General features: G+C 53.8%; 1 protein-coding gene across 3 annotated transcripts in view; it reads right to left on the reverse strand.

Moving 5' to 3' along the window:
• Positions 1 to 23,189, reverse strand: part of PLXNA2 (plexin A2) — a 143,445-nt gene that overhangs the window by 114,405 nt on the left and 5,851 nt on the right. For all 3 annotated transcript variants that reach the window (XM_032203458.1, XM_032203455.1, XM_032203456.1), the window contains exons 2-3: positions 7,375 to 8,629; positions 6,536 to 6,718 (exon numbers count right to left, since the gene is read on the reverse strand). In XM_032203458.1, the coding sequence (XP_032059349.1) occupies positions 6,536 to 6,718; positions 7,375 to 8,562 (1,371 nt within the window). In that variant the 5' untranslated portion in view covers positions 8,563 to 8,629. The remainder of the gene's footprint in view (positions 1 to 6,535; positions 6,719 to 7,374; positions 8,630 to 23,189) is intronic.

Consider the following 23,189-nt stretch of genomic DNA (forward strand, 5'->3'; position numbering starts at 1 on the left):
GGATTGAAGAACTTACAAATGGACCAAGACTCATGTTGTTCTGACCCCAGTGAGGATTGTAAAAGCCTGCAGAAAAACACATCCCCCAAGGAAAGCACGAACTTCTTGACTCACAAATGGAAAGGCACAAGTCCAACCCTGCCAAGAAAACATCCAGAACACAGCAAGTTCTTCAGATTCACACCCAGAGGAAAGCAACCAACAGTCAGAAAAAGTGCCATGAATTCACAAAGTAGTTTGGTATTTCCTGATGTTTTTCACGAAGATGACTCCGACAAGAAATGCATTATTGAAATACAGAAAAATGTAGCTCTGCCTCCAGCACGAACTGGAGGAAGAACAACTTCTGCCTTACTTCATCCTCATGAAGGAGATGTCAGCCCTTCTTATGAAAGGTGTGAGGATTAAACATCTTCTAAACATGTCAGAAAAAAAAACAAAATGCATGCACAAGTGGGAGAACCAACCTCGTGGGTATGGCTACGAGAGCTCATCCTGCACTTGTGCTGCTCAGGACAATTAATAAGAGCATCTTTAGGAAGGGCCAGGACCGAACCCCAGAGATGCAGAACCTACACCAGGAGCTCTTCATGAGAAAACCCTCCCAGCATTTGCAGCTCCAGGCCTTTGAGGCTGTGGCAGAACTGGCGAGCCCTCAGAGGCGAGCTGCTTTCAGCCTCTACTAGCTCCACTTTGTTTGGAGACGAATAAAACATAATTGCTGCACTCCAGATTTCAAGCTGATTTTTCAAGGTGCCTGAACCTGAGTAAGAACCAGAGCCGTCATCGCCTGAGCCAGAAAAAGGGTGAAAGCAGCCTCCCAGCCCACCTGGCTCGGTTTCACATAGCATGTCCTGCCCCTTAGCCCTCCAGCAGCTATAAAACACATCTCCAATTCTCTTTTTCTTTCCCCTCAAATTTTACTCTGCCAGGCAACAGATAACAGAAGGAGGGAGGCAGTGCTGGGAGAAGAGAGGACCAATTTCATGTCTTTAAGGGGCCGTAGGGATATTCCTGAACCATTCCATCCAAACCGCAGTCTGAAGGGACCTCTTATATTTCCTTGCACAGCTTCCAGTTATAAAGTAAAGCTCCAGCTTCTGGCTACTAAAAATCCTGGGCATTTTGGAGGCGCTGACCAGGTGCCTGTTTGCCAGGGCCATGCCCTGAGAGCCCCCTGTTCACCCAAAGGGGGATTCCTGTCTGAGGCTGGGGTACCTTCTCCCACCACACCATAGCAAATCACAATGCCAGACGCCCCTTAGTTCACATCCTAGGGCAAGAAACAGAGCCTGGTTTCTCAGACCTTTCAATTATAAAGCTTAATCAAGAATCACCTGCTGCCTACCACCTCTGCTGGGACACAGAGGGCCGTGTCCTCGTGACGAGCCGCAGCCAACAGCCAGTGCTGAGAAACTCCTCGGAAGCAGGCTGTGAGCAGACGACTTTCATCTCTTCAATAACAGCCCGATGTCCTCTTGGCTTCTCTACACACTGATGCAACTGCCTTTGTTCCTAAAGTGCTCCAAGAATGTGCGTGGAGGAGATAATTAAGGATAAATTAACAGGATGAGATAACTATCCGTAGAATGAAGTCAGATAAGGACAGGTCCGGACATATATTTCATGGTGAAACATCTATTTTATTCCCACTAATGGAACAAATTGAATCATCCAGGCTGAATAAAACCATCGCATACCAGGACATAACAATACACTCAGAAGTTCGCCTTTCCCCTGCCCGTGTCAGCCCATCAGTTATCACCGTCCCCTACGTCGGCGGGAGTTCGCTGAAAGCAAGGACAGGCAGCACAAGGCGCTGTCATCGGGCACTCAATGGGTGGGCACGATCCCATTTCCAAACGTGAAAGCTGGGCACAGCACTGCATATTTTTCTGCAGTACTTTTCCACCCGACAGATCCCAACCAGCTCCTCTCTCGGGTGACCTTGCACGCCAGAATTGATTCAAGCCATGTAGGAGAGCAAGTGGGACAGCGTGCGGCTTCTGTGTAGGACAGGGACTGACCCCATTAGCCCAGGAGGAGCAGGCAGGAATTGAGATGCAAACACCATCCCCTTCACCTCCTGGCACCTGGAATAACCAACCCCCACCCCTGAGTTCTTGTCTGTAACGCCAAGGACACTGAAGACAGCCAACGCGGAGCACTTGGCTCTGTAGAAGCAATCTCTGGATGCAGAGAGCAGCCTTTGAGCCTGCCCCGGATAGCTGCAAGTCAGGCACTGCTGGAAGCGTGTCCCAGACCTCCCAAGGCACAGCGAGGCTCCGAGCCACTGCAGGAACTGAGATTTGTCCAGAGCAGGCACAAACAGCATGATGGCAAAATAATACTTGGACTGTGCACCGTCAGACATAGAAGAGACATTTATTTATTCTTGATCACAAACAATATCCTCCATTGACAAGCTGAATGAAGGGCACTTCACTGATTTATTAGATCTAATAAGAAACACACCTCTTGGGATGAAATACAAGATTGATTTTAGTGGTGAGCCATGCTGCCAACCAGCCACTGTGCTCAGCCTGCTGAGATGAAACCGGGCACGCACAGGGACAGAGACTTGAAACAGCATTGGGTAAGAGAAATAAACGGAAAGATTTGCACAAGGCAGCTAAAACAGGAATAAAGCTTGCAATAGCAGCCTTCAGGCCTGACAGCCGAGGCTTACTCTTTTCTTCCTGCAGTCCTGCTCTCTCCCACTAAGCCTTTGTGCCCGAGGAGAAAAGCAGCAAACTCCTAGGAAGTTTACAAGTGACTCCAGTGTAGCTCTCAGGAAACCTCAGAGTCTGACCCTTCCCATTCATCTGCCTTTTCAGATGAGCCCCTCTAAATATAGCAAGTATAATTTTCACATCAGCCTCAGCATCTACCAGGCAAACCACATTAGCTGAGTTCCGTGGATGCCGTTTTCCATCAGGAAAAAGACAACTAACGCAGCAGTGCTTAGCTTGAGGCCCTATTAATAGCAGTCCTAATTATATGGCTGCAAATTTAATTCATAGCAATGATTAGTGTCAAAATCAAAGGCATCACACATCAATATTGATGGAATTGTATAAAGCCCATAAACAGAGCAAGCAAGCCGACACATCTCCCCCCAGCAGTTAGTTGCTGTTAACTGTTGCATTAATGTCTCTTCTAATTTTGCTCGATGAAAATTGCTTTATTGCAGGAAGCCACAATTCTGAGCAGTTACATCTCTAATATGATCCCATTACCCACTTTGCTCCCCCAGCCACAAAGCCGAGCCCTGTGCAGGAGAGCTGGAGCACCGAGCTGCGGGGAGAGCAGGACCCCGCGTACCGTGCTTTATCCAGAAGGTCACAGCCTCATCAGCACATTTGCTCTTCACCCACTTAGAGAAAACTGCTGAGGGTTGGTAATTCTCAAAACCAGCCTGCCGGGGAGCCAGGCTGCCCGCTCATCTCCCATGCCATGGGGTTCTTGTGCACAGGGTGCAGCCCCAGGAGCGATCCTGCAGCCCCTTGGGCGGCCACAGGCACCGAGCACCCAAGGCAAGCCCCATGGCAGGGTGGCAGGCTGGATGAGGCAGTGCTATGTGCAAATTCCTCTGCCAGCACAGGGTTTGAATGACAGATGGATCTATTGACTCTTTCTTTTCCCTTCAGCAAGGACAGGGCAGAGAGGTGTGCGTGCTATTGCGCCGGCTGCGCAAGGTGGCTGAGAGAGGCACAAAACAGGTCCCAGCCCCTGCTGGGGATGGAGAAAGGCACTTCAAACACACCCCAGGAAACAGAGAAAGGGTAGGGCTGGGAAAATCAGAGGCCTGGGGACCTTCAGCATCCAGCTCCTTGGGGCAGAGGCTGAAGCAGCAGCTGCTCCCCAGGGGGACACGCACGAGGCAGGCAGGTGAGTGCCTAACGGGAAGGACAGCAGTGAGATAACGCCGAGTTTTCGGCAATGAACTCTCAAGGGGGAAGCACAGACAAATGTAAGAGGTTTCAGAGCTGGCTCCCTGACTTCTTTCCTGCAGCTACACAAAAGTCTCTTCTTTGAAATCCCAGCCTGAGCCACCAGCTCGCTTCCAAAGTAAATCAACAACTGCGGGAGAGGGAACAGGCATGACGCAGCTCTCAGACATCGTTGTGGAGGTAGATGTGCAGGGTGGTGAGACAGAGGAGAGGTGTTTATCTGCAAATCTCTGGCACTTACAGAAGTATGCACATTTTTACTGTCCTCATTTCGCACATGGAGAAGAAGAGACAGAAACGTTTACAGCCCTGAGCATCCCGCGCCCTCACGGACGTGCCTGGTGGTGGAGCATGCATGGATCCGGGGACCACCAGGGGAAAAAATGCCCCAGGTGCCCCCCAGCTCCCAGCAAAGCTGCTCCCCATGCTTCATACGGCCTCTTAGACCACATAAAAGATAACCCCACGTGCCAAAAAGGAATAGATTTACTGAAAGCGTGGACAGGACCAGAAGACAGAGAGCATCCCCAGCCCCACGCAGCACGGGACAGGGCAGCGCTACGGGTACCAGGAGGCACGGGGCTGAGCAGCAGCACAGCACGCTGCTGCCTGTCAGGAAGGTGCTTGGCAGATGCCACCGAAGGCTGACTGTAGCAAACGTCTGGAACAGACTCGCTGGAGACATGAACCAATTTTCTCAGCACCTGCTCGCCGCTGGCTCCAGCAGCAGGTAGAGCCTGGACCATCCCCACAGCCCTCCTCCCACAGCCCCTTCCTGCCCAAAGCAGTGAAGTGGATGGGCGTAAATAGATTAACTTTGCACCAGAAAGGTAGGTGTTTAAGTGGCTCTACAACGTAGACCAGCACAAGGAATTAAACCCTGCTGGAGAGAAGGCTTCTTCTGTAATCCGACATAATTAATGCAACGCTACAGTAAATACCTCGTGTGCAGGCACAAGCTGTTTGCTCTAACTGCCTCTAAATGCGGCACCTCCCCGGCTCCCCCCAAAACACTCAACAGCAAGCAGCACGGCAGCCTGCACGGCTCGGCAGCATATGCACCTGCAATATGCTGAGGGTGCTGCTCCCAGCCCCTCGGCCAGGAGAACCCCGCGCTCCGTGCGCTCCAGCCCCTGCTCCCCCCGTTCAGCATCGCCCCGTGCACCAGGGAGGCACCTAATTTACTACTGCTCAGCACTTGTAAAGTGCCGAATGAATATTAATGAGCTGATGTAATTAAAATGATGCAGACGTTCAAGTGTAGGATCTGCCTGTCCTTGTATCTTCCTGGATAGATGAGGAAGAAATTCCCTGCTGCTTAAGGACACAAAAAATTAACAGCCTGCTGTTGATTACATTTGTTAACTCTTTCCATGGCACGGGGGAGCATTCAGCAGGTTCACCAAGTGCTGTTTTTTTTATATGTTAATGTAATTTGAAGGATCTCAGCTTTCCAGAGCATCATCTCTGAGGCTGGCTTTGCTGGGGCCGGATCCAGTGCCTGCCCGTACCGAGGAGCTGGCTTCCAGCTGCAGCCGTGATGGAGAAGCACAGCAAGGGAGGTCCCCTCCAGCAGCTGGTCCCAATTCCATGTCCCCAAGGCCATTTCCACACTCGGTTGCAATACAGGACTCCCGAGGACCACACTCAACAGATGGGTGACTGACCAGACCTGCCTTTGTAGCCCACTTACTGAAGAGCAGTTTTGGGGGGAAATAGAAGGGGAAAAATCCCAATTCAACTCCAGAACCTTAAAACCCACCCAGCGGTCCCCCAGCTCCTGCTGCTGGGAGAAGAAAACAGCATGGAGATTTTCTTAGCCCTGGGCAACTAGCCCCAGCTTTTGTGATGCAAAGGGTGAGGAATTTTATCTTCCAGGCTGGATCAGTCATCCAGCTGTCTGGGGGAAGAGGGAGGCACAGAGCAGGAGGACTTTGCCCTGCGGCTTGGTTTCCAAGTGCAGCCAAGTTAACCCATTCCGTGGCCCAAAAATCTGCCAGCGTCAGCGCTATTGCCATCGCCAAAGCAAACCCCAAAAGCTCTCGTGCTCGGTTTTCTACACAAACTGGGAAATATCCGAGACCTCTGAGCACGGTTCGCTGAGGTTTGCTCTCAGCCACACTCCACAACCAGAGCCAGCTCCTCGCTTCCCTCTGCCCAGCCCATTATTGCCCTGTTGATTTCTGCAACAGCCCCACCAACACACGCCACAGGTCTCTGAATGATCAAATGCTGAAAACAACGCAAAACCCAACAAACAAACAGGCTAACGCTGTAATATGCAGACAGGCAGTGGGTGAAAGAGCCAGCCCGGTGCTGAGACCCGCGTTGACCCGCTGCTGAAGGAAGGTGCTGGTGCGAGCACAGCAAGGGGCTGCCCCCAGCCTGACGGCGGGGATGCTCTGGAACATCCTCACCATTCTGTGCCCTGACCCCAAGCCCTCTTAGTTTTGCTCCCTCCTAGCTCCCAGTTTCACTCTGGGAAATACTGGCAAGACACAGCAGCAGCCACAGGTATCAGAGATTGCCAAGAACAAAGAAAAATGGATCCTGGCTCTCCGAAGCCACAGAAATAACCTTACCTTCTTCAGCTTGCCGTTTTTAGTCCCCACAAACACCACGCTGTAGCCGTTGTAGACGTACGAAGCCACAGAAGTCATCCGGTCCCGGCTGGAGGTGAAGAGCGTCACCCCGTCCACCGGCACCGAGCCGCCCAGGGGCTGGTTGATGTCGAGCCCACAGAAATTGTCGTCGATCGGAACAGGCTGGAAAGAGAAGATTTGGGGCAGCTGTGAGCAAAACTCAGGGCACGGAGCAGCCCTGGGCAGTCAGGATCCCGGAGAGGGGAGTGGGTGGTGGGGGGAGAGGGGCTGTGGGGCATTTCCCCCGCTCTCCCCTGCGTGAGCCAGCATTTTCCTTTCCTTCTTTCATTTCATTTAACCTGCACGTTTATCTCCTCCCAGCAGCCAAACTTAATATGCTTGGCAAAAGAAGGCCCCAGGGATTCCCAAGTCAGCCCTAGAACAATCTGCATGTGATCAAGATTAAAGAAATCAGCTGCAGGAAACCACAAAAGATGCAACTGTCATTTGGATTTACCTTGGTGGTTTGCTGATACCACCCTCCTGCTGCGGGAAGGGTGAGAGCCTTCCTCCAGCTCCCAGGGCCCGAGGCAGGGAACAGCAAACCCTTCCGACGAGCAGCACACCTTTATTTGTCTGCCTCAGTGCTATCCCTTCCCTTTGCTGTCATCACCGACTGCCTGATAACAATAGGGATTAAAAAGGAAAAGGATTGCCGCATCCATCTATGTTTGGGGAAAATGAGGCACGGAAAGGTTAACCCTATCCTGCAACCCGTATACCACAGGGCCCCGTATTGATACCAAAGGCTACAAGAGTCAACTCAAGGGCATCCTTACCGCTTTGGTGCACTGGACGTCCTTCCCCAGCAGCCAGTTGAGCTCCAGGTTGCCCTCGCCCTGGTAGCAGGACTGCAGGCGGTCCTTTATCTGGGCGTTGATGGTGCGGATGGGGAAGACGCAGAGCGCGGAGTCGTCCGGTGGCTGATGGTACTGCTTCTGTCCCTTGGAGAAAATGGCAAAGAGGACGTCCTCCTGGGCTGTGATGTTGAGGGCCCTGGCCAGCACGTCTCCCGGCTTCGAAAGGTAGGCTGCCTGCAGCAGGCGGTACTCCGTGTCCCCCTTGACGCAGCCGAAGGGCAGGGAGACGTAGGAGTGGAATTTGGGGTCGTCCTTGCAGAGGCGGACGATGCGAGACGTGTAGAAGAGGTCGCTGGCAGAGTTGATGGAGACGCCCTCTGGGGTCTCCGGCTGGACAGTCAAAAAATACACAAAATTGCCACTGGCGAAGCCGTAGATGTAGAAGATGTCAAAGTGCGACACGAGGGCCAAGGTGTCTGAGGGGATTTTAATGAGGGATGAGACAAAGTCACTGTGGAGCTCATAATCCAACATCGCTGACGACTCCGGGTCCCGGGGAAGCTTTCGGCTGGAGAGGGTGGGGAAATAATCCTGCTTCCCGTCCACCGCCGTGCCGATGAAGAGCTTCCCGTCCTCGCCCTCCGAGCGCACGATCACGCCGTACATGGTGCCCGTCTTGTTGACGCTGGAGAGGTAGTGCTCCTTCTTGTGCGAGGGCTCCACCAGGATGAAGAGGTCGTCCAGGCGCAGCAGCTTGCAGACCCCCTGGTAGAGGCTGCCGCAGGCCAGCAGCCGGTTCTCGGAGTAGTCGATGATCAGCAGCTTGTTGACGTTGTTGGTGAGCGTCAGGATCTCGCTGCATGGCTGCACGATGAGGGGCGGGTAGCAGGATTTGTTGTCCTCCTCGGGGCCGGTTTTGTGCGCCACCAAAATGGTCAGGTTACCCGACAGCTTGTAAACCCTGTTGATGGCTCCCACGTAGACGGCTCCGGTCCCTTGGTGCACGGTCAGGTGGTTGAAAGTCCAGTCCCGGTTCTCCGAGTGGAAAGTGCTGAACAAGGCGCTGCCGGACGCGTTTCGGGACAGCGACGCCAGGAAGAGACAGAGCAAAGCCACCGACCAGCCATCGGAGTCCGGTACCCGAGGCCAGATCTTCCTCTGATCCATCCTGGGAAAGGCAAAGCTCGTGCTCCCCGCGCGTGTCCTGTGCCCCAGCAACGTCCCTCACATGGTTCTAGGGGAGAGAAGCAAAGCAGACAGAGCAAGGGATTAGACCCAGCGTGCCTGCAGATAAAATTCAAAGGAGGCTTTCTAATTACACAGTCCTTGAGATAAAGTGAGGACATCTCTAAGCCCAACAAGAATTAAGCAGGTCTCCTTACTTATTGGTAAACAGTTCAGGCCCGATGTTTTGCCACTTGGTTCAGGCTCTGCGTGTTAATTTGTGGCGTGGTTCGGCTGCTCCTGACGTGCTCTGCTCAGCCCCGGGAGGGGATCAGCAGCGTCAGCCCAAGACAAAGCCCGCAGTTCACACACCCAACCATCAATCTGCAATCTTGGCTAAAAGGATGTCTCCTGCAGGGTATGTTGTGGGAAGCAGCAGAGGAAATAAGAGGTGTTTTCTACCTTTAAATCCTCGATGACTTAATTTGAAAACCTGCGAAAGAAATCTCATGCAGGCAAGCGCAGGGAGCACGCACACATCAAAGCCGTCAGGAACTCCTCCACCACTCCCCTCAGCAGTACCTGTGCAGGTGCTTTTCAGGCAGCAGCATTTCTCAGCCCTTACAAGGCACTGTGCTGCCAAAAAGCAGCTGATTTGGGGTGGAGGCACACAGCGGGTAGGTGAGATGCAAATGCAGCCAGCAGCACCGTGCGCAGGGGAGAAACGGCCGGTTTGGGAAGCTCGGACAAGTTTCCTGCTCTAACAAAACTTCCAGGTGATCATGAAAACCTGTGCAAAGCAGCCTGGACACTGTCCCGGAGATGCATGCCAAGCAAACTGTCCCTGTGCCCTTCCGAACAGCTCCGTGGATAACCATCAGAAGGGTTTCCTCTGCATGACGTGGCCATTTGGGTGAGAATGTGAGGACAAGGTGAAGGAATAAGACTTGAGCTGGGTAACTCTGCCCACAACCTCTGTGGCAAAGAGGCCACAGAATGGAAGACATTATTATTATTATTTAATGGAAAGTGTCAAATTGGGGAAAACATTTTATATGGTCCTTAAATCCCCTTCCACCGCCACCACCCAAAATTATCACAGAGAACAACTCAGCAGTACCAGACGTGGTCTCAGGCAGAGGCAAGGAGACCGTGGGGTGAATCAGAAGAGGTAATGACCAAAGGATGCTTTAGAGCTCTTGCTGCCACAGGGAGAGCTACACGGGCACTTAAAGCAAGCTCTCCATCATGTTGGAAACATCTCATCCCCTTCCGTCTGCTCCAGACACTCAGGGAAGGGCACACAGCCAAGCGTTACCCCAGCATCACCCTTCTAGAAGCAGGACGGGGTCAGCAGAGCCCTGCCCTCCTTCAGCAGCTGATGCCCAGCCCCAACCCAGAGCCAACCAGCACCTTGGACCTTTCCCCACCACCAGCACGCAGCCACGGGCGCTGGGAGGGTGCCGGAGCCCACTGGCCCCTGCCCCTTCCTGCCTGCCCGACAGCCGGGGCAGGACTCACGAGCCTGGAATTTCCTTAGGAAACGAGCACCGGTCTCGGCTGCGAGAGGCATGTTTCCAGCTGAGCTCCTCGTCCACCCTTCCGGGCAGCGTGCACGCCGTGGCTGCTCAGCGGGACACCCAGAACCCTTCTGCCTGCTCTGCTCGGTTGGTTCCCGGCTCAGCCGCACGCTGCCTGCACCTCCCCGGGCTCCTGCAAACCTGCTGGAAGTGCAGCCAGCTGAGCACCCCGAAACACAGCGAGGAGACGGCTGGCAGAGCTGCTCAGTGCTCACTGGAGGTGGGCAGCTCTTATCAGCCCCCAGAACATCCCTGCAGGGGGGTTGGGGACCTCTCCCAGCAGCAGGGACATCCCTGGCATCTCCCTGGGTGCCATCTCCAAAGCTGCTGCTGGCCCTGACTTGGGCTCCCAGCTCAACCTCAGCCTTACTCATCACCACAGATGCATTCAACAACCTGGACCCAGAAAACTATCACAAAGTTCTCCTTTATCCCAGATTTTGCACTCTTCACGTGCTCCTGGCTGGGTGATCTCGGGATCTATCTCATCTTCTTTTGGGGACAGACGCTCTCCACCACCGCACAGCACCGCAGGGTCACACCAGCCCCGGAGAGATGCAGAGGACGAGCCACCTTCCCTCTTGCCCTCCACCATGGCTCTGCAAGCCAGGGGGAAACTTCTATGGGGCTTTACATGACATAAACCACAACAAAACCTCAGAAGACAGGGGTCACATCTCCCTCACTCGCACCCCCCCGGCGCTGCACGCAGGAGGCTGCTCCCTCACGCGCCCCACGTGCAGCTGTCGGGGCTGTCGGCAGCCTCCGCTTTGATTGATGCTGATCTCAGTTTTGGTATTTAAAATAATTCATGCTGCTGAAAACCTACACCAAGCTCGTAAGCGAGTGTCACCGAATGGCCGCTCTTTAGGCTTGTTAACGCCGGGAGCTGGAGCCGGGTGTTCCTGAGAGGTGACAAAGGAGCCCTGTCCCCGCGCTGCACGTTTCAGTGTCACTGACAAGACAGGGGAAGGAGCACGATAATGGGTTTCTCATTCTGCTCAGGGATATGTTTCCCCGGCTGCTTGCTTCTTATTTCCAGCTTCTTGATTTCTACCTCTGGCTGAAGCTGTGTCTGCCCCTGCCAGCTCCCACCCGAACCCATCCGTGGCGATAGTGGGGGTCCCAGGGTGGCACCCAGTGACCGCTGCCCCACGGCTCAGCCATCCCTGCTCTCCTTGCCAAGCTCCTGGGGGAGCACCCTGATGCTACTCCCTGCCCTGAGAAGCTTCCAGAAGGCCAACAAGCAAGCAGCTCCCGAGGCTCTGCTCAGAGGGCCGCTGGTGCCCGCAGCAGGGTCTGCAACCTCGCGCATCCTCGCCCTTGGGAACGCGGCCAAGTGGCCAAGGCAGGGCTCTGGGGGAAAGGAGGAGCTGGTTCTGGGACAGAGGGCTCAGGGACTCAAGGGAAGCTCAGAAAGGAAAGGAAATTCTGTCCCGCTCACACACGGCGCCTTGCAACAAGGGGGCAGCAGGATGGGAAGGAGAACCCGAAGAACCCGTGCTTACAAACATCGCTTGGAGATGACACAGCACGGCCCTGAACTGACAGCTCCCCTGCCCAAAGGAGCTGGACCGTGGGTGGCACAGGGCACACAGGGGCACACGTGTGGCACAGAACGGGGTCAGGATGACACAGAGCACCAGAGGAAACCCGATGGCAGAGGTCGGGGATGGCAAAGCTGCAGGAGAGTTAAACACCAGGGAAAGGAGAGACGTGGTGTTTTTAACTCTGGCTCTTAATACTATTGGGCCATTAATTCCCCCCCCCCACACACTTTTTTTTTTGGAAGCGAGTTTAAAATATGGCTTTAAAAGCAATCTGAAGCTATTAGTAACGCAAGGTAAAAGAGAGAGTAAATTCAGGGACACAATATAAACCCAAGCAGCTGAAAGGCCTCAATTAGGCTGAAAGGAGTTATCTGGTATTTAAATAATTATTAGATTGAAGGAATAATCACAGGTCTGAGCCGATTTTTTTCCCCCACTGTCATCCTAATGGAGACTATAATATTATTATTCAAATGCCCATGATTCTCATTGAGGGGGGAAGAAAAAAGGGCTCATTTAATCTCCATGCGACAGGGCTTCAGGAGGCACGATTAGTCATTTCTCTTATTTCAGCTGTCAGTCACTCACAGGCACCACAGTTTGTCATTAGTTGTGTTTTTATGCACATGGAAAAAAAAAAAAAGAAAAAAAAAAAAAGAAAAAAGGAAATTAAAGCCAAATAAAAAGGAAGAGAATCTCCCGTGGAAAATGACGGATCAAAGGAACAATTTTGATGTCATCAGTGCAGCAGCTGCCGTCTCTGCGTGGCACTGCTGTCTTCTCTCAGGGGCAGGGCTGCTCTCCTAGGCACTAATTCAGACACAAGCCCCCGGCCAGCTCCGTTCCCTCTGTCCCATTCCCATCGAGGTCTCTGCTCCTCGTCGCCCGATGCCGTTGCCATCCCCACGAGGGTCCCTAAGTGGCACCTGGCAGCACCCCGCTGTCCCCTGCCTGGCCACACAAGCAGCCTCAGAGATGCTGGAGGCGTTTCCCCAGCTCTGTGCTCGTTTGGTGCCAAGCCTCACAGTGAGCCAGTGCCCACCCCATGTCCCAGCCCCCCCATATGTCTCCTGCACACCCTAAAACTCAGCGTGCACCCCCGGGGTGAGGTGGCTTTGGGGAGCTGTCTCACAGAACGGAGCCTCGTGAGAAATGGCTGGGCTGGCAGCGGGGGGAGAAGAGGCTGTGATTATTTTTTAAGCTGGAGGTGGATTCTGCCCATTCTGCTTTTTATAGCCCTGTAAGATTCATTGCTGTGAGGCCAGGAGTGGGGCAGCGGGCTGGCTCGCTCCCCTGACCTCCTCTGCAGGTCAGCAGCCTGCCAGAAACCCCCCAGAATTATAGGAAGGGTCACCGAAAGGGCAGGCTGCACTGTATAAACTGCAAACACAAGAGCAAACCCTTTGGAACAACCTCACCCCTGCACCAGCCTGATCCTTCCTCCTCACATTGACTCCATGCAGTATCTGCCATCCAAAACGAGCGAGAAAAAGCAGAGATTTGTCCTCTTTGTGGAAGTGAGAACACTCTGCTTCCCTCCTGGAGCTGATCAGAAGTTTTCCTATGAAATATCTCCAGCCATTAGAGCTGTTGCAGTGATTTATCGCCTTCGAAGACGTGATTTTCAGGACATTTGTCAGCCGCGGAGGAAGACCTCACAATAATTAATAGGGCTTTGTTGTGTTTTAATTAGACAACAGATCTGAGCCAAACTGCCTGATCTGAGCATCGAGTGCTGGGAAGTTCCCAGCTCAAACCTGGGGTTTGGTCCCAGCCCTACCTGCTCGGTTCTTAGCACCCGGGGGAGTCCCCACTGCTGAGCCCTGGCCCAAGAGCCCTGCCCGGTGTGAAGTAATCTACATCTTCCTAACATAAAGCAATGACCAGGACTCCCAGCACCTTTTATTTATTTTTAGGCTTTTGCTTTAACTAAAAGCAGGCTGCAAATCACCAGCGAGGTGCCTGGCAGCTCTGGCAAGGGCTGGTTGGTGGCAGGGGCACCGCTGCCAGCCCGCGGGTGCTTCACCCACTGCGGGTACAATGCACACGTGTCCGGAGAGGAGAGGCGTCACCACAGCAAAGCTTGGCTCTGTGCTTCCATCCTGAAAAACCCTCCTGACTCAGGATGAGAAAAAGCCTTTTTACACCTGATTTTGTGGGAAAACAAGCCCCCTGCCTCGTTTCTGCAGCCAACAACACAGAAGCCGCAAGCCCCAGCCTCATCCACAGTGTCCCTTGGTAAGACAAGGCAAAGCAGGAGTTACCGACCCACAGGGACAGCAAACACCAAGCCGTTCCCAAAGGATGCCGTGCACACCAAGCCCTTGGGTTTCAGACAGCAGCCACCTTCCTGCCCCCCACCCTTGCTTTGCTGCCCGCCCGCTCCCCAGCCCCTGAGTGTTGGATGGGCTCACCAGACTTCTGAGAACGAGTTAAGAGGGCAAAACACAGCATTGTGAGCATTGCTTCCTCCAGTCCTGGGACAAGGAAGAGGAGGGGAAGAGCGAAACTCAGCCACCAGAAGGCATTTCCCTGATAACAAACACGATCGCGTGAATTATGCACAAAATTCGCTCATATTGTCCAGCCTCTGGACGTTGTTTACACAAGGCATACCGGATAAGCAACCTCTTCCCCCAGTCTCCCTTTTGAGCACACAGATCCCAACAGGCCTGGGGTGAAAAGAAACAGAGAAACCCCGGAGAGCCCCGCTGCAAGCTCCAGCGCTGCAACCACCCCGCGGACAACTCAACACCCTCACCGGGGCTCCCGGTGACCCCGGCTTCCTCCCAGGCTTGCTGAACAGACCTCAAAAGGCACGGTCCTCTTAGCACAAGCAAACTTGCAAACTGGGGCTGAAGCTTTTCTATGAGAGGCTCTCACGTTCAATCAAAGGAAATGCTCTGAAATCAAAGGGGAGTTACCAGGCGTAAACCGCTGTGGCGAAGGATGTGCAAGGGGCTGGTTTAGTGCCTCGTGCCTCCCCTCTGCGCCCGCGTTCATAAATGCTCTGAGCAGAGACTGTTCAGCGGAGCAGAGCTTCTCTCCCCTGATAACGGCGACAAGCAAGCACGGGCACAGCTATCTCTGACCGCAAGGATGCTCGAGAAGCCCCGCGGCACAGCGAGGCGGCGTTGGCGTAAGGCTGACAAAATTGTCACCGTCTCCGAGGGAGCGCAGGCTCCTCCAGCAACTCTGAAGCAGGACCGCAGCTGCAGCCCCGGCACGGCGTACATCCAGCTGTGCATCGCAGCTGGGGACATTTAACCCGCCAGCCCCAAAAGACGACCAGCACAATCCTTAATCAGCCCAGGACACCTAGGTGGCAGAAATCAGACACCTCTCCTCGCCGCGCTGACACTTGACACCTGCTATCTCAGAAACTACAGCTGGCAGCTATCGAGCTTCGAGCACACCGCTGCGAAATAGCTTATAAATTACCTGGTGTCAATAGGGAAGGTGCTGGGAAAAGAGGGCTTTATTCTCCGTGCAGCCGCCGAGGACAGAACCGGGGCTGCCAACACCACCGCGCACCGGAGCAGCGCAGAACAGACGCCCGCTCTCCTGGCTGCCTTGAAGTATGACACGAAGGGAAATTTAACACTTCATAAGTTTCACAGCTGGTTTATTCAAGTTTGGGGAAGTCTCACTTTCATCCAAAACCTGGGTAAATGGGTCAATGGCTTTGGATTGCAGTAAATCAAAGATGTGTGGCCAGAAAGCTGCGATTCCCTAATCCAGTCTTGTTGCGAGGAGCAGCTATAACTATCACTCAAGAGATCTCTCTCTAAACCGTCGATAAAAACCTCCAAAAGCAGAGCCCACAGCTCCTCCAGGCAGTCTGTGTCAGTGCATCCCTCACAAAGTGCCTTTTCTAGTTTCTTACCCGGGTCCTGCTGGACCGAGGTGTATCCAGCCCCGTTTCACTGGCACATCTGAGCATTGTTCGGTTATTCCAGGACCTCATTACCAACAAAATACAATTTAACGGATGGTGACCTTGCTTGCAAGCAGATTAAATGATTAAATGATTTGCCCAAGGCTAGTCAAAAGGTCCCTGTGGCAAAGCTAGGAGTTTTATCTCCCGAGCCACAGCCCGGCACTCTCCCCAGGTGACGTCCAGCTGCAGTTTATTACAGGAGAATATTACAGCGCAGATCACAGAGCGGCCACCGAACTGGAGGAGGAAAAATAAGCAGCAGCTTCTCCTGGCCTCACTCCAAGTGCACCACAGGCAAGTGAAGAACCCCAGCTTCAAATTAAATGGGTCCCCAGCCACTCCATTAAACAGAAATCCTGAAACAGAAATCCTTTGGCTGTGCCAGCCCCGTACAGCGAGTGGTGTTCGTTATCCCCGATACTCCCCACGGCAGCCAGATGTATTTACACAGTAGCCACAGTGCTGTTACCTAAGTAAACCAGGAAATTGTACATTTGTTAAAATTAGGTTCTAAGATGCTGAATCCCCAACTGTGCAGCTATAGATTTCACTCAGCCAGCAGCACTGAAATTATTAAGAGCATGCAACTGCCTGCGTGCACATTCAGGCACGTTTCCCCATTGGAGAGGTGTTTACTGCTTATGATACCCAGCGCCACTCCAGACCGGGATCATCTTTTCAGATTATGAGCAGTAAGCACCAAGTGGAACCTACACAACCGCAGGCCACGTGCTGCCTGTCGCTGGGCCTCCCCTTACCCCGCCAGGAGGGTCGGCAGCCAGACATCGGGGGCACCACCTTGGGCAGGATCCGCAGGGGTGGAGGGACACGGATGGACTGGCTCAGTTGGTGTGTGACCACCACAACCAGAGCCGAGGGGCACAGAGGGCTCGCTGCTGCACTCCAAATGGCAGCTGCCAGTCAAAACGCCAGCGTTCCCACTGCATAACTGGCAGAAATCATCATCCAGACACCACCCCATGGGATCACACGGATTTGGAAAGGCAGAACGCAACTGCAGAAGCCCTGAAGTTAACAACCAAACTGAAGCAGACAGGTTGATGCAGGAGAGAGCCGCACAGCACTGAAGAACCCTTCAGGGACCATTAACCAGCCCTCGTCAGGCCTGTCTCGGTGGAAGTACCTGCTATGAACTGCAATCAACACCAGCTTTATCAATGACATTAGGGAAGTGACTTTACCTCTCGAAGCCCCTGCTTGCCGACCCTTTCAAGTGCGCCACTGGGGTGCTTGATGCATTTTTGAAAGTGGCTTAAAATGCTTCACATTTCCCAGGATTCAGGCATCTCGCTTCCTCTCCAGGTGCTGCTGAACACGATGGGCAGCAACCACCACAGAGCCGTGGGACACGGATTGGTCGCCAGCAGGTCCCCATGGGGCACCCATGGGTGCCCGTGGGGTGCTCAGCACGGCCAGCCTGATGTTCCCTGCCTCAAGCTCTGAGCTCCAGCCACGGAGCACAAAGCCTGGAGCTGCCTCAGCTCCTTCCCACCATCAGCTCGGGCTCCTCTCCTGCAGTCTGGATGTCAAAGTGCACCTGAGAATGTGGCTTCTTCCCACTCGTCTGCTCCGTGCTCCTCTGCCCTGCTTTTCATCTCACAGCTCTGGCAGATCACTGATTAATTCAAGCCTGTTTAATAACCCTTCTGTCTAGATGAAACAAGCTGTCTTGTTTCTTTATTTTTAACACTAACTCTTGTTTCTTCGCTAAGGATCTTTCTGTCATTTCTAAACTTCTCTCTCTCCAAGCAAGCTGATAACAGGACGGAGAAAGCATCTGCTTAGGCCCACATCTGCCATCAGCCACAAGCTCCAGCACAGGGGCCAGACACCTCGATGGATAGGAGGTTCCAAAAGCCTGCTCTTGTCCCGTGAAATGATTAAAATTTCTCTCTGCTTTGCTGTAGCAAATCCCTGCATGGCTCCAGACCAGGACAAACACCAGGGACCGGCTCCAGACCATGCAGGGGAGAGGGAAGGAGACCGGGAGGAGCGACAGAACTGGGGCAGAGCGTGGATCCCTGTGCCTCTCCACCCTACTGTGGGCAGAAAGCAACCTTTGGAGATCCTGAGAGCCCTCACCCTGCCTGCAGGCCCCTGGCCGTGCCCCCAGTGCAGCAATCAATTCGCGATGGCCGGGCGGGCGCGGGGCCCTGCAGCTGCTCTGCCGCCAAGAGAGGCCCCGCAGCCCCCGTCCTCCTCCCAGCCTTCACCTGCTCTCCCTGCTGTCCTCATGCAGAGGGTTTTGTGCCTCGACCAGTTCTCCTCCCACCTCTGTCCCATCCCATCCCGCCTGCGGGGCCGGCCCTGAGTGACCCATGGGGACCCCGCTGCCGATGGGGCCGAGCTGGAGCGGCTCAGCTGTCTCCTGCCTCTCTGAATTTCAAAGCTGCACTTGTCTGTAGAGCAACTGAGTCATTTCCTTCCTATATCCAGACTATCGGACCAGATCCAGCAGTGGCCGGAAAACAATAAATCCTTCAAGGACTTGTAAGGCCATATTTCACAGGAATGCAGCAGGCCCGCCTGCTGCGAGAGCTCCTCGCACACCCTCGGATCCAACGCTCCTCGTCTCGCCCCGTCCCCGTCCCACCTCCCAGGGCAGCCCCCACGCTCCCTGAGCATCACCCGGGGGCTAAGAACCGGTAACAAAATTTCCTCCATCCCAGCTTTCAGCTGGTTCAGTTTGCGTGTGTCTCCTTTACAACCACAAACTGGCCGTCCAGATCCACTAAACTTCTGTCAAAATTTCGTCAGGATCACTGGGGACGAGAACAAGGCAAAACTAAGTGATTTCAGCTCTTTGTGGCCTGAGAGCTGCAAAACTTCCACTGAAACAAGGTTCAGATGCTTTGTCAAAAAAACCTCTGTGCTTGAAGCTGAATTTCCATGCAGCTCTGAGGGAAAATTGGTGCATTTTCCAGGAGCAATCAGAGCTGCCTCCATCGCCTTTTTGGAGGCCAGAAACAAAACCCAACTGACTCGCCTGAAGATTTATAGCACCATTAATCAAATGAGCCCAAATACATGGGGAAAAACTAAGTGACAAGGAAATTAATATTATATCCTCCTCAGAAACAAGATGGCTCGTGCAGATAATATGGCAACGTGTGGTGCTTGCAATGGAAATTTCATACAAGTCTGCAAGGAAGTGAATGGTTAAAAGCCACAGCGCTGGATTCACACTCAGGAGTGAAACTTCTGCCTGCAGAACAGCCCAATCCCACCCAAATTCTGCCTCCTGAAGTTAAGCCTCCCAGTGACCCAGTGCTCTGGGCAAAGTTAATTTTCTCAAACAAGTTACACAACGCCCTTGGAAGTCCTTTAAAGAGCCTCTGTTTTTGTTTGTTTCCGAAAATTCGTTCTAGGGCTTCCCGGCTCAGCCCGAGACAAGCTGTGACTGCCTCCAAGTCAGCCGAATTATGGGGTGGAAGCGAGGGACCAGCCCTGCCCCTGTCACACAGCTCAGGCCCTGAAAGGCCCCGTTACGCAAGCACTTGTCCCGGCACCTTATTACACACCAGTGGACAAGCAACGGGGCTCCTGCCTCTTTCTTCCAGTGAACTCTGAGTGCTTGCCCGTGCTCCTCGGTTGCTATGAGACTTGAAAAACTGTCTAAACCTGCGGCCACCACGGGCCCTCGGCACAATTCCTGCCCTGCAAGGCCCCTCGCCTGCCAGGGAGAGCACAGCGGAGCTCCGAGCTGCTTCTGCGATGAGCTCCTTGCTGACTGCAGACAGCTTCACGACAGCCCAGAGACAAAGCCTGCGACCAAACTTTTGCTGCTGCCCCAGACCTCAGCCAAAAGGATGATTTAATGCAGGCGTTTTTCATCTGGCCCGTAGAGCTTCTGTAAAGCAACAGGCGATGCCTCCACAATGTTGGGCTGATTCAGGAGGAGAGGGGCAGGCCCCAAAGGTCAGTTTTTAGAAAGTTCAAGGGCAAACAGAAGCACTTTCCGTGTCAAGGGGGACTTTGTGAAGCTCACACTCCCTGCTAGCAGGCAGCAAGCTTTGCTCAGCGTCTGGAGTACAAGTATGTGAGCAGCAGCTTTGGAGAACAGTTAATACACAAGCAGTTGACTCAGAATAACAAAAAAACACCATTACCACCAAAAAAAAAAATAAATGAAAGAGGTGCTCTCCTCTAGCAGCCTGGCCTCAATAAGCAGCTTTGCCTTTCCTGCTGACCTGCAGCTCCCAGAGCTGAGGGCTGAACTGAGGGAGGTATTTGGGCACCTCCGTTCCTACCTGTGCCCTCCCCTCAGCACCAGCAGTTAATAAACTGAAGGCAGCAGAATTAAAGCTCGGGGGGCTGCAGCAGCACAGGTGAAGTTTGCATCCATGTGCACTAACCAGTGCTTCTCCGTGCCTGGGTGGATAATTTTGATAACGTGGCTGCGTAGTGTATCCATAGTCACTTCTCACTGAAACCCACAATAGCCGAGATGCGTGGAGTGCGCAGTGATGCCGAGATGTCCCCGAATCACACACAATACTTCGCAATAGGTAAGGCCTGACGTAACGCCTGTGAGATGGCAAATCCTTCGGATAGGAATAATTTAGCTGGTTAGGAAACCTACGGCAGTGTTCCCTTTTCCTTCCCTGCCCCACCTCTTCGCAATTCCATTAAAAGTGAAGAGGAAATTCACATGTTTTTTTTTTTTTTTTCTTTTCTTTTTTTTTTAATAAAACAACATTGCAGGCTGTGACATAAACCAGCAAAGACAGGAAATACGATCATGAGGGCAGTGCTCCATCCTCTACTCCTGTCACTGCGACTTTTTGGGTACTTGGCAAATGAATGAGCAAAGAAGACAGCCTGCATGTTTTATGGAGTTGAACTGTAACATCCCTGTTAAGCAGCCAACTTACCATTTTCCTGCTCTGACATCAATAAATCTCCCCAGCCACAGGGAACAAAGATCTTAACATGAACTGGCTGCACACGAGCTCCTCATATTTGGCTACCTAGGCAAACCACCGGCACGCTGTGGTTTGTGGCGCTCGCTGCTGTTCTGTAATACTCACAAAGTGGGAAATTGCTCTTTTCGGTAACATGACTGGGGAAGTTTTAAGGCTGCTACTGACGCGCACACCTTCATTACAGCACTTGCTTTTCTGACAGGCAATTCCCAGAGGCTGGAGAATCCCAGCTTCCCACCGCTGGCAGACTGCGGCCTCCGTGGGGTTATGAAAGGAGCCTTGACAAGGCAACGTCTGAAAGCACAGCGCTCAGGAAGCAAATAATACTTAGAGCAGGTTCTGAACTCTATCAAAACGCTGGGGCTCAAAGGCGCTTTTTGGAAGCTTATTTTAAGGTGAACAGAGCAAAGCAGCATTAAACGTGAGCAGGGAGGAAACCCCCAGCACACCTCCACGTGCTGCCGGGCTTCTGCTCCTCCCTTGCCAGCCGCCCGGTGCCGCGGGGCGATGCTGAGCCACAGCTTCCCTCCCGACCCCCAGCGCCCTGCGCCGTGCACGAGGCACTGCTCCCAGCCTTTCTTCATCGAGGACAGGGAACTGAAACAGAGGAAAAGCCGCTCATAAATCTCTCCAGGAGGCATTTGTTCCCAGCTAGCCAAGGCTGGAAATGCCACGAGGCGCCTGTCCCACGCTGAGCCAGCAGCCGGCGGAGGTCCCGCGCGCACCGCGGTGGCTCCGCTTCCTGCCCAGCCCGCGCGCCCGGAGCCAAGCGTTGCCCGAGAGCTTTCCTGTTTTCCCCACTGCCGCTCAGCGTCCGAGACACGGCACAGGGTGCTGCAAGCCGACCCCCCGTCGCTGCTGCTGAGTGAGTTAAAATTACTGTTTTTCTAATGCTGCTAACAGCCAGCCAGGAGCTGCAAGCAAAATAAGCCGTTTCCTTTAACCTTCCTGATAACGCACAGGGAACAGCCTCTGCACGGACTGTAACACCCCGTTCCAAGCATCACTTGACTGCTAGATAGCCAAGAGATAGTGAGTTCCTCTGCACCGCAGCAAGCTTTGCCCTGCAGCCCCAAGGCTTCCCCCAGCACCCAGGGGACCCACCAGGGCACTGTGGGAGGCAGGGGCTGGGCGCCTGTGCCAGCTCCTCTGGCCATCCTCCTGCTAATCCCGGATTCTGCAGCTCTAACTGTTCCCACAGAGGCTTCTGCTAGCACAGAGACACCACAAAGCAGCTGCTCCCCTTGCTCCTGAGCGGCAGCAGTGGCCACAGCCCAGCCAGCAGCACGGGCACGGTGTTACGTGGCGCTCGCACCGACCCGGAGAGCCCACGCGTCCCAGAACAGCCTCCCCAGAGCCCAGGCAAAAGCAGATCCAACGCCACTTACCGCACTCAGAGGAGGCTCAGTGGCAGCCAGGAAGGAGGCTGCCCTTCCTCACCAGCTCCTGCCTCGGGGCTGAGCCCTCTCCCCAGCCGCACAGCCCCGGCTCAGCCCCCGGCTCCCTTAACGAGCACGGAGAGGAGCGGCAGCAGCAGGAGGCGGCGAGGTGAGAGGTCAGTGTAATATTTACTCAGACATCACCTTTCACTTTTATGAAGCGGGGAAATCGTGTCGGAGCAGGAAAAGGGCTGCAAGGGACATTCCAGCCTGGGAAGCCACCGTCACAATGAGGACAGCACGCAGCAGCCCAGGAGAGCCACGGCTGGGGGCTCCGCCAGACCCCCCTGAAACTGCACATGGCAGGGACAGGCTCCGGGCTGCTCAGCATCCCTGCCACTCATCACTGCCACAGGGGGTTGTCAGGGAGGCAGAGACCCCCCCCAGGTCCCCTGTGCTTTAGGATGTCAGCCCGGAGCCCATCGCACCACCAGCTTTAAGGAACCCACGGGAGATCGGGCACACGGCGCAGGGAACTACAACAGAAACGCGTGAGCTGGGAGGCAAAATTCCCCCAGCAGACCTCAGTTCCTTAGAAGAACCATCCCCTCTGCCAAGCAGCGAGATGCTTCCGAGCAGGCCGGTGTGCAGAGAGCTGTTAACACAGCCAGACACAGCACCAGCACCTGGGGGCAGGGCAGGATGGGTGCCGGGGCAGGGAGCAGCCGCTCTCGTCCCCACCGTGGGCACAGCACAGGCCCAGCTTGCAGGGCTCTCCCAGGCTATCACTCTGCCTCTTAAGATGATCTAGATTTTTTTTTATATAATGCGATTCTGATGCCTTTTATCTCCTGCTCTGAATGTAATTTTAGCCCAGGCAAAGCAGGATTAAACTTTCATAATATGATGCATTTATCTCGCTTTCGTTCACCCCATCACCACCTCCCAGCTCGATTTCACCCAAACAGAAGCAATGATTACAGCGAGAAACACGAGATGGGATCTATCAGATAGCAGAAGGGAGGGCACCTCTTTCCCAGCACCCCATCCCTGCCTGCCCCCTGCCACAGCAGCCCGGCTGCCAGCATCACTCAGGCCCCTCTGAAATACACAGGTGGATCCTAATTTGGGCTCAAAACGCAGCAGAGAGTACACAGCTAGGGTGCATCACTGATATATGCTGCACCTGCGTGTTTGGGAAGCCTTTGTGTGCCTTCTCGGTGACCTCCTGCTCC

This window comes from Aythya fuligula, chromosome 25 (assembly GCF_009819795.1).
Source record: "Aythya fuligula isolate bAytFul2 chromosome 25, bAytFul2.pri, whole genome shotgun sequence".
NCBI classification, from domain to species: domain Eukaryota; kingdom Metazoa; phylum Chordata; class Aves; order Anseriformes; family Anatidae; genus Aythya; species Aythya fuligula.